This window comes from Spodoptera frugiperda, chromosome 10, assembly GCF_023101765.2.
Source record: "Spodoptera frugiperda isolate SF20-4 chromosome 10, AGI-APGP_CSIRO_Sfru_2.0, whole genome shotgun sequence".
In the NCBI taxonomy this organism is placed as follows: domain Eukaryota; kingdom Metazoa; phylum Arthropoda; class Insecta; order Lepidoptera; family Noctuidae; genus Spodoptera; species Spodoptera frugiperda.
Window position 1 is genome coordinate 8,108,046 of NC_064221.1, and position 16,191 is coordinate 8,124,236.

General features: G+C 33.9%; 1 protein-coding gene across 48 annotated transcripts in view; it reads left to right on the forward strand.

The window, feature by feature from the left end:
• The window catches only part of LOC118277469 (microtubule-actin cross-linking factor 1), a 323,764-nt gene that overhangs the window by 205,312 nt on the left and 102,261 nt on the right, over positions 1–16,191 (forward strand). For 44 of the 48 annotated variants that reach the window (XM_050696478.1, XM_050696476.1, XM_050696481.1 and 41 more), the window contains 7 exons: positions 8,684–8,899; positions 9,233–9,329; positions 9,689–9,809; positions 10,279–10,511; positions 10,806–10,956; positions 11,714–11,797; positions 13,430–13,705. In XM_050696478.1, the coding sequence (XP_050552435.1) occupies positions 8,684–8,899; positions 9,233–9,329; positions 9,689–9,809; positions 10,279–10,511; positions 10,806–10,956; positions 11,714–11,797; positions 13,430–13,705 (1,178 nt within the window). The remainder of the gene's footprint in view (positions 1–8,683; positions 8,900–9,232; positions 9,330–9,688; positions 9,810–10,278; positions 10,512–10,805; positions 10,957–11,713; positions 11,798–13,429; positions 13,706–16,191) is intronic. The other 4 variants (XM_050696506.1, XM_050696508.1, XM_050696504.1 and 1 more) reach the window with 2 other exon arrangements.

Here is a 16,191-nt window from a genome sequence, read left to right on the forward strand (position 1 = left end):
CGGAACACGGTAGGAAAGAATTAAGATTTATATCTCTCGTGTATTTATGACAGCCTGGTACCTCGAGGCGCATTTGTAAGGTCCTTGAGTTTGATTACTGACCTATATATTTATTTTTGGTTTTTACACAAATACCAAATTCAAAATTGATAACCTTTAAACTACAAGTAATGGTTTACCCTCGTTAATATAATTAAAAAAACTCTATTAGTTGCGAGTCACACAGTCACAGAAGGAGCAGCGAACGTGGACGCAACGACGTCGCCGTCGCGTAACTTACCTACCCGGTCTTTTTATGAGAAAGAGTGCCCTGTAATTCGAAACTAGTAGAGCTTTTCTTAGTGTATTTACATTAGTAAACCATTATTGTTAGTTAAAAGGTTATCAGTTTTGAATTGTATATTTTTGTGGAAGCCTTGATAAATAATTGTCTCATGATTGATAACCGTTTCTTATGAAGTCAATGATTTTGGATTCACGTTTCTTTATTATTATTATATTAAACCACATGAATAATATATTATCACTTAATTGATTACTTTTGCACGAATAAATAATGACAAAATTTCTTCGGTTCTATTACTGGGCCGAAACAATTGATATTTGTTATTTTCGTTAATGCTACAGGTCCAGACATTCATGGGAAACAAAGAGATGTCCTGTCATATAAATATTATCACACACATTTCTCATACATGACAATTAATAATAATATTGTTCCTTTAAGTATTTGTCCCAATAACTACAACAATCAAATTCTGTATATCTGACTGTCTATTCGCGATGAACTCAAAAATTACTGAACAGATTTTGAAGTTATTTTCACAAGATGGATATTTAAAATACAATACATTTTATTGTATACTTTATCAATTAATTAATTATTGTTAGATAGTTTTCTATAAATAAATAATTTAGTACATATACCAGCCTGTTAACAGAAAGATAACACAATTATTTGCACCTTGACATTGCACTGCGCGCGCATGTTTTGATACTTTTAGTACAAAATATTTGAGTACTTCCTTAGAATCATTAGTATGTCTGTATTCATTGAATCGTGACTTTAGTATCCTAGAGATTGAAAATGTTGTTTAAATATAAATAAATTAGTATAGGTATACTTAGCATGGTTTAGGAATAACTTGTGTTTATGAGTCTGTCAGCCTTACTTCTAAATTTTCTCACTCGATGGTAATAAAATTCCTGCTTCGGAAAAAAAAACATAGTTACAATATATCAACAATACCAAACTTACGTATCCTCGTAACAAAAAGTACTACATCTCAACTACCCAATAGGGATCTAAGGGTAATGAGAAAATATCAGACACGTATTTTTTTTTTGTCAGATGAGATAACAATAGGTACCTACATAAATAAAACGAATCAAAGTTTAAAATGTACCTAGAAGTGACGTCACCCTATATTTCAAATCAATATATCTTCGAAAGTATTTGTTTCCGTAAGAAAATAAAAAATACGCGTCTAATATATTAATAAAAAACAAGACGGACATTAAAATAAAAAAAAATGTTTTATACCTTATTCTGGAACATCAAACCAAGTATCAAAACCTCTAGCCGAGTGACATTTCAATCAACATCGACGTCTTACGACAAAGGACGAATGGTGTCGGTCCTACGGGCGCACGCTGCCAGTCGCAATTAGTGTACCGAACGATACGACCCGTATTGTTGTAGTATAGAGCCTGTGCTAAATAGTTCGATTGTTATATTAGGTAGTATGTGGACTCTGTTTACCGGCGTAAATGGTTGAAAATTTTGTGTTTTTTCAGTGCTTGTGCTTTTTGGAGTTAGATTTTAAAAGGACCATTATGTAGTTTTTGATTAATGTTAAAATAATGTTATAGATTTTTTTATATTGAGCTTTGATAAGGACCAAATGTCAAACAAATTTTAAAGCCCGCATATGTTACACTTTTAGTTTCCGCAAAACAACATTTTTTGTGATTGTTTCTTTATAACACATTTAAATTGTTTGACTTTTTAGAAAATTGTGAGTTGATTGCCTAGGCCTATAGTTAATTTCGTCAAAATTAAATGGAACCTAAATACTATAATAGAATGATTTCAATTCCATTATTGTTTTAAAATATGATTGTAAAAAAGCAAGCAAAGCAAATGCTTTTTTAGGATCAAAGCCATATCTTAAAATGTTTTGATCCTAATCTTAAAATGATCCTAAATAAATGAGTGCATCGCTGCTTATCTGTATATCTTGTGCAATGTTTCAGTTTGCTTAACCTGCTAGCATTTAGTACAGTCTTGCAATGTTTATAGTTTTTTATAATCTTTGTTTTGGAAACTAGTTTATTTGGTGTTTGGATACACAATATGAGTTGCATTTACAATTGGTCCTTAAACTAGTATAAAGACCGTGCTTTATTAAAAAAACAAGCTGGTATCTATTATCATTGTATGCATTAAAAAAAGGAAGATAATATTTAAAAAATCCTTCTCTTCTTCTCTTAGGTCTTAAATGGCGAAGATAACACCTAATTTACCTATCTTTTATTTTGGTCCTAGTAGACGAGCCTCTAAAGAAAATATTGGAATAATTCCTAAACAAATAACTTCAATAAGTAGGTGTGAAATGTCGATACCTATTCTCAAATATCTTTTTATCTGATTCAATAATTCACGGAACGAATATTTTTGGCGCGCATTTATTGATTCTGGCGCGCGTTTTGTTTTCAAATTAAGAACTGCTTACAGATTATGCCTGCGTATTTGATCTTTGTTTTTTTAATGTATAGCAAAGGTCTGTTTGTATACTGTTGATTATGAAGAGGAAATATAGAAAGGTTTGTTCTGTATATTTTTGTTGATAGTTTTCAAGAAACAATGATGTAGGAATGTTAAATTAACGAATAATTTCCTTGTTTACAAGTACTTTATTTCTTCTGTTAATCTTGTTTAAATTCAAATGCCACATGTTTTAAATTCATACTTAAAAGTCATAACTAAATGTCCCAGGCCTAAATGTTTTAATTATTTCAATAAATAATGTCAGTCCCAGTAATTGCCCAAATGTTATGAGACCAAATTCTATAATTAGTTCAGTTTTTTCATACGCAAATCATATGTGAATCGTTCTTGCAGTCGTTATAGCGGGTTTTGAGTTGATTTTCGCATTTTAAAAACATTTTTATCTAATTATAAGTTCGTTAATTATAGTAACATTGCATGAAATTATAAATTTATTGTATTAACATCATAATTTTGGCAGCTAATTTCGAATACTCGATTTTTTAAAGCTAGTCCTTTTGTCCTAGAGAAGGACCAGATTTACATTTCTCAGTTTTATCATGTGGTCCTTTAGTATATCAACAATTGACGAGGAATAAATAGATATTTCATTATTTATAGACGTTTATTATTATAAATAAGTGAAAATGTTGTGATTTACGACAGTGCAGTGATTAACTTGAGTGATATTCTAAAGTGTTATTGTCAAGTGTATCACAATGAAGAAGTTAAAACGAATATTCTCCTTTGGGAAAGGAGGTATGTATTTATCTACGTAATTAATTACAATAATATTATCAGTAGCTGCAATATAAATAGGATTATATAAACTATTAGGTATACAACATTCCCGTAATGATTAGTTTTGCATTAAATTGCATTATTGAACTAGCTGTCAAAAAACTGTCCTGTGTTGTCTTGTTCTATTGTTGTTCATAAAACTATTCTCTGCCGTTTTAGCTCTCTTATTTTTATAAAAGCATTACTAAAACAATTTTGTTACTCGAGTTTTTGTTAAATTGGTATCACGCACGCAAGCCAACTAGAGCTATGTAAAAAACATTTAAAACTGACTTAAGTTTTAAATGGTAGAGTATAGAACTGAATTTGTGTGAAATTGTCTGTTATTTAAAGTATTTTAGTTTTACTAAAGATTTATTTTACACTTTATGTATAATCAATAATGATACTATGGTGGACTTAATGCCAATTTGGAATTCTCTAACAGTCAACTTTTTTTTTATACCGTCTCATACAGATAAATCTGTTATGGTCAACATAGGACTACAATAAATTACCATTAATCTTAACCGACCTATGATCCAACCTGAATGTTTCCAATTTAGCTAAGAACGAATATTGAGATAATAAGGGCATTAATACAATTTATTCAAATTCCTGTCCCTACAAGTACTTCAGAACAAATACGACAACTTCAACTGCCGCCCACATCGTGACCTTTTCATAATCAAACCTCAGGAACAGATTTGATCTGTTTCTACGAAATAATAGTGTTATTCAACAACCTTAGAGATTAAACCTTGTTTATCTAAGGTTAAAGTTCCTTTTGCAATACCAACCTCTGCCCAAAACTACCATGGCAACGTCTCTTCACACTTAGATTGTGTTACGAAGAGATATCCATTTTATTGCTTTTTACTTTGAGTTTATTTTACATTATCCTGGTTTAAACAACACTCCATGAACTAGACCTTTTTCATGGAAATATTTAATTTCCATTTCTTAATGATTTCAAGCGTTTCGATAAAATGAAGCTTTAACAAGAATTTGTCTTCTATTTCTAAGTAAATTTATTTTAATAATGTTGGGTCTAACACAATTTGTTTACATTCTCAACGCTTCATTGCTTGGAGAATTTTCTAGATGAACTTCACAGTTATTAATACTTTTTATATTGTTGACATTTATCAACATATTAGTTTACTTACGCAATTGAACGAAAAATAATGACAAAAAGGAAATGTGTTTCACATAATTAGTCCATAAGTGTCCACTGCTGAGCAATAATGGGTATTAATCACCACGCTTACTCAAGGCTGGTTAGCGATTTCAAACTTATAATTAGAAATTATAAGCACCAGGTTTCCCAACGATGTTTTCCTTCTTCTTTCTTTCTTGTAGTCAAATTCCTATAGGTACCCGTACACACACATAGTGACACCTTACCACATTTCGCCTACTTCCAATTTAAGATGATGTCACTCACGCAATCCTCATTGTCCAATTGTTACAACCGAGGTGTCGGCCTTGCCCAGATATTTCACGAACCAAACAACTCCCACTTTTTATAAATTAAGGAGTTACGAGCTTGTTTTTAAAGGCCCTGTAGGTGCTGTATGTAAATTGGACGAATTAATGTAGGTCTGGTCTGCCTGTTTGCAATTTTGAACCTTTTATCTATTAAATAAGAATCTAAATTGATTAATGCTGAGTGTAATTGAGAGTACTTGGCTGTGTACGTGATTTTGAATCTTATGTGCAAAAAGTTTAAGATTGGAAATTGTTCAACGAAAAATGATAGTGTTAGGGATTTTATGACATCTATTTGTCGTCCTATTTTTGTGGGCGAATACAATTCTAAATTCATTCACAAGTGATTCAAATGGCCCATTTTCTTGTAAGATTATGTTACGACATGTAAAACTACTACAAAAATAAACTACCTCTAGTAGACAATAGTTTGACAGTCATCAAAAAATCAAGTCAAGTTTTAAAAATAGTCACTGGATTTGCTTAATAATAAGAGCACCAACCGTTGAGTAATCCAAAAGATTTCGACGAAATACTTTTTTCAAACTTATGAATCACGCACTCTTCTGAAGCAAACCACTCACTCGCTTACTAAAAAACACTTCCTTTTATAAGTCTTAATTAAAGCACTATAAAGGTTATAATTCACAAAAATTGAAGTCACATGAGGAACCCCTGACCTCTAAATAGTCCACTCGATTTTTAGTGTTCAAAAGCAGCGTCAATTAAGTAGTTCTAGAGGCTCATGATGTCATAGTATTTTTGAACAGTCGGCGTTCAATGCGATTGACCTTGGCTTCTGAAATACAGGTTGTGACAGTTATCACTGCAATTGACAGTGCGAGCGAGAGTGGGAGGGATACTGAGTGTTGAAATGAGCAGAAGGTTTAGTCTGGTAGTGATAGAAATGTTGAGGGTGGTTATGGTTTAAAGTTTTTATTAATAATTAAGGCTACTGTATAAAAACGTCAATAACTAGGGGTATAAAGACTTTACATTGGTTCTCCGTGCATAGAATTTTCACCATGTCCTTGACAAAACTAATGTAATAGGAAGCAAGCAAACAACAGTTAAAACCAACGGCGATTAATACTAATCCTTTCTTATCTTATGGTTACAGAAGAACTCTTGAAAGATAACTTAAACGTGCAGTACATATCTTCCAATATAATAACCTTACATAAGAAACCTATTGATTTCATTAAGCCGTCATACAGACCAACTAGTGATTCACCGTCGTGGCTCGCGCTGCAAAAAACTAAGTGCGCTTACTACCTTTCCTCACGAACGAAAATAATTAAATTAAAGAGATTACCGATAAATTACTCTACATAGAACTCAGTCAAACTTCTAGTTTCGTTCGAGTATTAATAGTTCAGTACACACAAAGCCGTGATCGTCGCTCTTCGTAAATTTGACTAAAAATTCATCTGTTGTCGTAACGTTTCGGTCATTCAGTGTCGACTCAGACAGTCGGTCTAGATCTTAGTTTCAGTAACACGAAAGCGGTCAACAATTCAACATTTTTTGAGACTATTTTTCTGTACTTTTAATTATTATTAAATGTATTTGAGGATATATATTGTGTATGTTGAGAGGACCGTGGAGCGAGTGGAGCGTCGGCGGCGGGATCCAGGTGCTTAATGAACCGAATAATTGGTCCTTTGATACGGAACGAAAATGAGTGATTACGTGAATCAATGTTGATTGGAATGTGATGTGCTTTGCTCTGTGATTGGTTGAGCGTAAAGTTTGGCTTGTGTTTGTGTCTGTGCGTGCTTTAAGGTTAGAAATTACAATTGACTAATTGTCTTACGAAATGGAACTAAGTCACGGATTGATTTATGAAACCACGGTCTAAAAGAAGACATTGAGACATGTAATTACTTTTTAAATTACAAAATGTGTTCCAAACTCTAAGCCTTTGGTTGTAAGTAGTTTATAATTATCCAGTTTAGTGGATGTTGGTAATGGTTTTGTCAAGGCTGGGTAGATGACTTCCCTAATGGGGACTACAAAATAGTGTGTGGCCAAATGTTGTTGTTATTATTACGAAATAATCACGCATAAATAAGTTATTATGTTATTCAAAGTGAAAACATTTCACATTTATACAATACAATACCTTCTAAAGGTACTTCAGAAATGTTAAATAAGTATATTTATTTCTTTGATCTTTAATGTACACGATTCATTAATATAGCGGTACATGACGCGAACTTAACGTCATATGGTCTACAAAAAATATACATTTTGTCAAGAAGATACTTACCAATGGGACTTTCTTGACATACATAATGTGTTATTTTGTTCTCATAAAAAATATAATAAAAATACTCGTATAGTTCTAGCGACAGTCATATCAGGGTACAGTCATCTAATCATTGTTCAGGAAGAAATCTTAAATGAATTAATTGCTTACCATGGAACAGGTCAGGCAATAAAGTCAATTCTTAATGATGATGATGATGATCTATAAATAGTGATTTGATCTTAGTCATGGTATACGGTTTACGAACTATTTTACTCTCAATTACTGTAATGATTAGGTACTGTAGTACTGAAGTTTTTTTTTTTGAGTGGGGAATATCATCCAATGACTTCTCTGAAAAGGAGTGTCAGACTCTTACTGACTAAAACCCACCCCGTTCCTATTCCTGCTTTTCGAGCCGGAGCCCTGGTAACCCGCGAGGTAGTCCGCAGCTCCAGGAGTACTGAAGTCCACTAATATACAAATTTCTAACCCCCAAAACACCTTTCTAACTCGTCTGGTGTTGCGGGTGTTCGTGAACGGCGCCAATATCGCTTATAATTGAATGAGCCGTCTGCTCGTTTACCATTCAATCCCATAAAAAAGATAACTCTGTGCCAATTTTCATCCATATCTGTCTAACTCAGACGTGACTGAATACCAAATAAACATATGCTTCTATAATAAACGTACGCTTCTATAATATAGACGTGCAATTGTAAATTGATGTATAGGCAGATGACATTGTGTTTGGTGCAAAAATGTGTCACAATTCGCCTTTGTTTTTTATGCGTGTAAGAGTTTTGTAGGCATTTTATTAGTATACATCTTAGGTATTCTTTACAATTCAGTAATGGCAATGAATGCTAGTTTATAGTTGAGAGATATTTAATACATAATTGTTTTTACATGTTTACAATAGGACGGAGTTTATATATAGTTTTTGCGTGATAGAGTAACAAAGCTTCATTCTCATAAACTTTCACATCTATAATATTAAGAGGATATGATGTAGCAGTTCAACAGAGGATGTCTTGGATGTTAATATTTATGAGGCTAATGTATGAATGTATGTTAATAAGTACCTATAGAAAAAAATATTAGAAACCAATCCTTCTCTAAAAAACCAATGAATCATCAGAGCCTTTAGCCAAATGGAATTTAGTGCATGTCTACTTGTAGAATAGAAAACTAAATTGTACAGGATTGACATAAATTTTGACACTTGTCAGTGTCATCCTCATACATTGAGTTTTCTACTCTCGATGTCGACCAACGCTAAAGAGACATTTGGCTAGAGGCACAGTTCAGAAATTCATCTCTAAAAAGAAATGAACTTTTGAACTTCTATGGATCTCTTTCTAAACCTCTATCAATTTCTTCTTCCACAGAGGAATCCAAGAACGCCGCCCGCATATTCACAGAACAGTCATCGAATCTTCTGGAGCGTCTCGAAGTCCTGGAGAGACAGCTGCATGAGAGGATAGCCAGCCATATCCCGCGTGACCTGGATACGTTGGAACACCTGGTGCTGCAGCATAAGGATTGGGAGACCAGTGTACATAGCCTCACCAGCGATGTGGAAGAAGTACAGGCTACGTTCAGAGGTAAGGTTTAACTCTTATATCTTTTCTCTTGTTAGAAGATTGTCGGAATGAAAAAGCTTTGAAAATTTTGTTGAATAGTAACAACACATGAACGGAAGACACTAATAATGTGACTGTAATGTATGGTTTACTCACGTAAATGTATGAGATTCGACTAGTTTCAATGTAACGCGATCAGTTTCTAGCCACGTTGGGGGCTCATAGTCTTGAGCAGTGTTGTGTGACTACTATTTTTCGACTTTACAAGCTCACCCTTAAAACCCCATTTTCTTCCTGAGATATATATTTAAAATAAAATTGATTATAATCAATGGTATAATTATGTTTCCCCAGGCATCGCCCTCAAGACTCCCGCCATGAAGAAGAGCCTCGACAAAGTGATGGGCAAGTGGAACGACATGCAGTCCAAGAGCCAACTCTTTGTCGACAGGTAAATAGACACACATTTGTATATTAAATATAACATATATTTAACCAGTTAATTAAATTTAAATAAGACAATACATGAAGAAAAATAAAAGTATTTTGTTCCTAATTATTTTAAATTCCGAAAAATTACATCTCATAAATTTCGGTGTCATTTATTTGTTTCAATAATATCCTGATAAGGCCAGGACATTTGAACACCAGTTTAACCCGTTGTCTGTCGGAACGCAGATCTACGCGAGACACAATGTGTTTTCTATTGTGTCTTATGTACCGACAGACAAGAGATTAATATGTTGTCATTATCACCGAAAAATAATATAATTCTGTTAATTTACTAACCTAATATTATGATGTCTACAGGTTGAAGTTCGTGGAGATCGTGGTGAACAGCATGGAGGAGAACCACCAGACCATATCAGAGTTCGAGATCAAACTCGCGCAGTTCAATGACCTACCGAATGATGTTGAACTGTTGAAGGATGTAAGTATATTCTTATAATATATTATGAGTAGACTGCAAGGTAAAATTATCCCTATGACTTCTTAGCTAGAAGTGCTTTTCCAAAGTGCATAAATCACACAATAATCAATAATTCTAGCTTGAGCTCGTTGCTTGAAAAGATACCATAAGTATCTACATTTTGAAATGAAAATAATAATACAAAATTGTTTTACAACTTACTGACTGTATTGATTATAACAAAGTCTTATTTGGTACTTGTAACAATTCATTCTGATTGAAGATCTTAGTACGAGTTTGTTTTACGTTTAACGAGATCGAAACAAGTCCGCGTTCGGCTCTCTGATTGGCCAATGAGGCCAGCTCCAATAAAACAACCAATCTGTCCATTAATCCCTCTATAGGATCTCTAATACCCTAAACTACACATTAACCCTCATTTTTAAAATACACCCAAAATCTAACCCAGCTATTCCCATTTTATCTTCAGATGCACGAAGATCTCCTCCGCATGCAAGTAGCAGTAAGCAAGCAGCAGATCCAAATAGACCAGATGAACGATGACGCGGAGAACTGCCGCCGTCTCGTAGAAACGTCCAGGGCTGGTCTCCCACACTCCTCGCTTCCACGATCAGGGAAGCATATCGACTTGGAGAGGCTGGACAAGGAAGTCTCCCAGCTGAACAATAGGTGGAATAATGTCTGCAGTCAGCTGGCTGAGAGGTGAGACTATGTTTAAGTTTGGATGCTATTAGAAAATCTATTTCTTGGGAATAGTGGTACATATCAGTACCAGACAATTTATGATCCACTTGTAGTAGACTGTGAGGACACGTTGTGAGCATCTGAGATCTGTTCTAAGGTTATGATTATAGTGTGAATTTAGATAACCAATAACCTTCAATAGTGTACTCTAATGGAATAAAAATATTTTCATATCAAGAATTTTTCGACATTACAACTCAGTCATTAAGCAACTACTGTTTAGCAACTAATATTGATAAAAAAATCCCACAGACTTCGAAGCTGCGAAGCCGCGTACCAACTCCTGCGCAACTACAACGCCGGCTTAGAGAAGGAAGCCGAATGGATCGAAGACGCATACAGCAAGCTCCAAGCACAACCGCCCATTGAAGTCCGGCCTAAAGAACACTTCGAACCGACCAGGGTGAGAGACATATCTCCAATCCCCAATCCCCAGTCCCCAATCCTCAATCCCCAATCCCCAATCCGCAATCTCCAATCCCCTATCCCCAATCCCCAATCCCCAATCCTCAACCTACAATCTCTAATTTATGACATAATTAATGGTCCTTTGATTCTAAATCTTATATTTTTGTGGTCTTTTGTTCTGCAGTAGGATTTAGGATTCCTCGTCGAGACAAATTCTAGATAATTCTAGATTGTAGCACATTTGAGTCTAGGTTGATACTTTTTACTAGGTATTAGACATCAGACAGTCTTTGTAAATAGACATCTGTGCATCAATCTGGATTTTGGTCTGGATCAATACACATTAAAAAGGTTATTGGCCAATTTTGGTTTTTCACCAAGGTCTTAATTATTACTTAACTCATATTTTAGGTTATAAGACTAATTACAAAGTTCACAAATTACATGAATGCATGTAATTAAAATAACTTAATCGAATAAGGAATAAGTTGGTTTTGGATTTTGGTCCTTTAAGTCACATTTTAATTTTAAGGACGCATGTTATGTTTAAAAGGAAATTTGGAGACGGAAATTTAATTAAAATACATAATTTAAACGATAATATGTACCGTGGATATAATACACAATGTTACTCATTCATTTTCAAAGACATATTTGAACTAACTACCAAGAATCTTAACTTCACAAAGATATATTCCCATATCGCACCGAACTAATGTGTTAATGTTACCGGGTGTTATGTGGTTCCACAGAATCTACTCACTAGCGTCGTGGAGAGAACGCCTAAGATAGAAAAGGTTAACGTTGATGGTGGCAGATACATAAGAGAGGCGAAGGTAAATATCAGTATACTAATACATATGTACCACTCTTGTTTACACTGTGACATTCTGTGGAACTTTCTAGAAAGAATACCGACCATTTATATAAGATTTCTAACGTGAAATTGTGTTTTTACGGTTTAATTCAATTATTATATTGTTTCGAGGATTTATCGATTAGTTTCAGGCTACACCGGAGTCCTTAAACATCACCGTAAGCTTACGTGATTAAGCTGTAAAAACATTATTACGTTTTAATACTATTCTCGCGGTAGTTATTGTACAAAATGAAATCTAGAATATTCCACTGGTGTCTTGTTAAATGTTCAAATTGTTTTATGATGAGAGGTATCTGTGTGAAATGAGTTCGGTCCAGCGTCTCGATCCTGTCTGCTTCTGTCTTTGTCTTTGGGTCTTTCTAAGTCTCTTCGTATATCAGAGGTGATTTAGGCTCAATATCGTCATTGCATGAAAGCTTCCGCCCCTAAAAATAACGCTTGCGTTTTTATACTAAACGATGCTTCGCTATTTAACTTTTAAATCGATTCAAATCGATTGCTTTCTACTAATCGTAATCATCTGAATGCGAGATGTTTGTGTGATCGACTAAACTGAAAAGCAATATATTACTGCTGTATGCATTGTTGTGTGACTAAGTATTTGTATGTGAACTCTTTAAGAGTTCATACTTTGTGTGCTTGATCAATGTCATTTTTTTCCTAAAAAATACCGTTATTTTCGGTGAACTAGCCATCAACACATATATGGTAATGGCTATCACAATGCTTAAATTACATAATAAACAGACTCGCAAAAAAAGTTTCCGTTTCGGCGGAATTAAAAAAAAACTTGATACCATATTTCGAACACGAATTTAAAATTCAAATTTGTTTTTTTTTTCGTTCTATTCTGTAAATAGCTTCCAAAACGTCTACAAACGAGTTCATTGTTTTAAAAACAAATGTGGCTTTTGCATGCATTGTCTTTGGTGTTTCAATGTTGCCATAATTTAAAATAGAATTACCATTTTCTGTACAATTACCGCACTGTCTGTGGGTTCTCTTTTTCAAAATACACAATTCTTTGCTTGGATTCGCACGAAATGGGTGCTAGTCTAGTGTGGCCGCACATATGGTGTTGCACGCTTCGAAAATACCTGTTTACTGTACAGGCCAATCTTCTCCATCCAGCATGATATCATTCCCGCTGTGAGCTGGACATGTGTTGCCAGTGATACATAAAAAAGTTTGAAAGACTGAATGTTTGATAATACTGGTCATTTAAAAGTAGACCTTTGGTAGAAAACTATGTTCTCTTCTTCTTAAAAAAAAAAGAAAAAACATTGTTTTTATTTCAAAGATCTATTTTTAAAAACTGGTCCTTTGAGTCGGTGATTGATGAAAGTGAGAGAATGTTATGTTTTTCCTCATTTCTAAGTTATACGTTTAAGTGTGCAAGTTACTATGAAAGGTTTAAAAAACTCTAATGTACGCTTCATTTTATAATAACAAAACAGATTGTTCTTTATTACAAAATCAATTAACAAAATTTTAAAAACCTATATTAAACTTACATGGACAAAAAGAACAGTCTGGTTTGCAACTAACAGCCCCTAATAAAAAAACCGCTTGACTCCTAACCATCTAGATATATTCGTCGAGATGTCAGCGATATGCTGAATGGCTATGCGACGAGGTACACCCATCATTGGACATGAGGCAGCTTCGAAGACAGGCTGACATCGAGCTTGCTGAGCGTCATCGCGCCCGGGGTCGCACAGACCCGGAACGGATCCCCTCAGGGTCTGAAGCGGTTGCACGAGAACTGGATGACCTGAATGCCAATTACCAGAGGTTGATGGATATGCTATATGAGAGATTGAGAAGGATCGCTGCCGCTAATCCCGGAGACATCGTTACTTTGGTAAGTGTTTTGACTTATTTGTTTTAGGACTTAAGTATTTTCAGTTTAATTTTAGTCAGATGAAAAAGCTAGAAGACAGTTTAGATAGATAAAATAAATTATTATTTAAAATTAGAAAAATAGCGAATAAAACATTCAGTTTGACGGATTAAAAAAAACTGTTCTGATTACTCGTATCTAATAACATTGGCAATTACAAGCCAGTAACAATCAGAATTAAGATGAAAAATAAACCAATTGAACGTTCCAAAGAGGTTTATTAGCAGAATTAATACAACCTCCGTGAATGACTCGGTTAATGAGAAACGTGTGTAATGCATTTTAAATTATTAGTTGTCACGAGGCGCTAATATTGTAAAAAGTTATGTAGCTATTCAACTAGTACGTATTATTAATTTATGTATAGGTAATCTACGAGTAATAACTTCGATATATTGAGTATTTAAAACCTAAAAGATCTGAATAGAGGTGTATAAACCTATTTTCTTTATCTATTACTTCTTCTGTGTTCTTAGTATGACTGAGAAAATCAATAACCCCAACAGAAGTTTTTACTTATTTGACAATCTTACTACCACACTCAAAGACATTTAATGGTTACTTAAACTATTATTTAAAAGCGATTTTGTTCCGAAAACAATTGCTAACGACTGGGTTAAGTAACCATTAAATGACTGCGTACAGCGGCATCTTTATGAACTTTAAATTCCTAGGAACTTTAAATTCGCGTAAACAATCATAAAACCTACTATTTTAGTGTAGCAAATAAACCAATCTAGTTTCTAGACTAGACTAGACGGAAACAAACGAGTAGACAGGACCAAATTTCAATAAATCCTCAAGAAACCGGTCCTAACATAAAATCAAATGTCCTTCTAATGTTCAAGCAATGTCGCATTTACAACCGACCTCGTAAATAGAAAAAAAAAACTAAATTACTTCGCTCTTGAAATATGGCTATCGTTCTGTGGTTTTATTTAAATTACTCGTCTGGTGAAGCTTTAGAAGTGTGTTTTCGTTTGTTAAAAGCAAACGTAGAATTTTATTCTTTATGTATGTAGCAAATTTTAAAGTGTTGCCTTAGGCGTGCTTAGCCATAAATAACTATTAGCTAAAAATCAAAATCTAAAAGTGGTCCTTTAAAAACGCGCCTAAAAGGACCAAAAGCCTCTCAACTTCAAGTGAGAAAACACAAAAATTCTAAAAATAACACAGAATTAAATCAATTTAAGTATTTATCCATTCTACTAAGCGCCGGCGCTTTCTAGCATCGATATATTTAATGGACACAGTGTACGCATGTCACGTAGTTGGAAAACCATGTGTTGGCAACATTCAACGTTTACCTAATTCACTTGTGTACAGTGATGTCACCATTAGGTCATTCAGAACCCATTCAAGGCCGTTCACTATTTAAATTTTGACGTTATGGATTTTCAAATTGAAATAACGATTTTTGTTGTTTGTGGTTTAGAAGCTGTTTGAAAAGTTAGTTGTGGTTAGATAATTGTAACATTTTTTAATGAATATGTACTTATTGTTTAGAAAAGGATTTGATACGAATAAAAAGTTTATTTTTTCTTGTATAAAGCTATTAGCTCTTTTAATCAACCACTTCTAAATCATCACTTAACTAAGAGTAACTTAGCCATAATGTGCACCTCTACTTACCTCTTTGGGGATAAAAGATGTGGCATTGTAGTAACTTAGCGTGAATGAACACCTTGACTCTTTACCTGTACTGTTAGTCTGTTAGGTGTCCTCTTATAAGTTGGTGAAAACTTAAATGACGTTAAGTGTCACCTATCTTAGTTTAGGCGTTCATTAAAATTTACGAATGGTTAGAGGACACGGGCATTGTGTATCAATCTCCGCAACTAATCGTTGTAGTAGTAACCTGCAAACGTAAGCCCGGATGTTAACCACGTGGTTTCAATTCGTGTTCCCCTTTTTGATTGTGCAATTCTTAGTAACAGGATGGCAACATAATAGTAGTTACAAAGCTAGTCTAAATTACATACACAGTAAATGAACCTTTGTATATTTATGCAATACAGATTATTTTACGGAGGCAAATTATTATTACCTCATATGTACATAGGCATTAAAGAATTCGGCGATATTTGCATTAGATCCTCGCTTAAGAGTTTACCAAGGATATTTTTTTTTGTGATTAAGTGCAAACGTAGTAAAAATATTTATATCCAATAATATTCTAATTACTTAGAACTAGTTCCTAGCCGATTGAAAGCTAGACTCAATGAGTAATCGTTCCCAGAATCTGACCTCAGAACATCACCTTCATAAAATAATGAACGTTTCAAAATATTTCTGTATTATTGTGCTTCCTGCAACGCCGCCCACATTTCCTAATATTGCCAAAACAATTGCTTATCACGGACGTCTTCAAATTACATTTATTTAATAATTGGTAGAGTACCATTTATTATCTACCTACGTTTTCTTCTTTTATGTACATGGCGTGG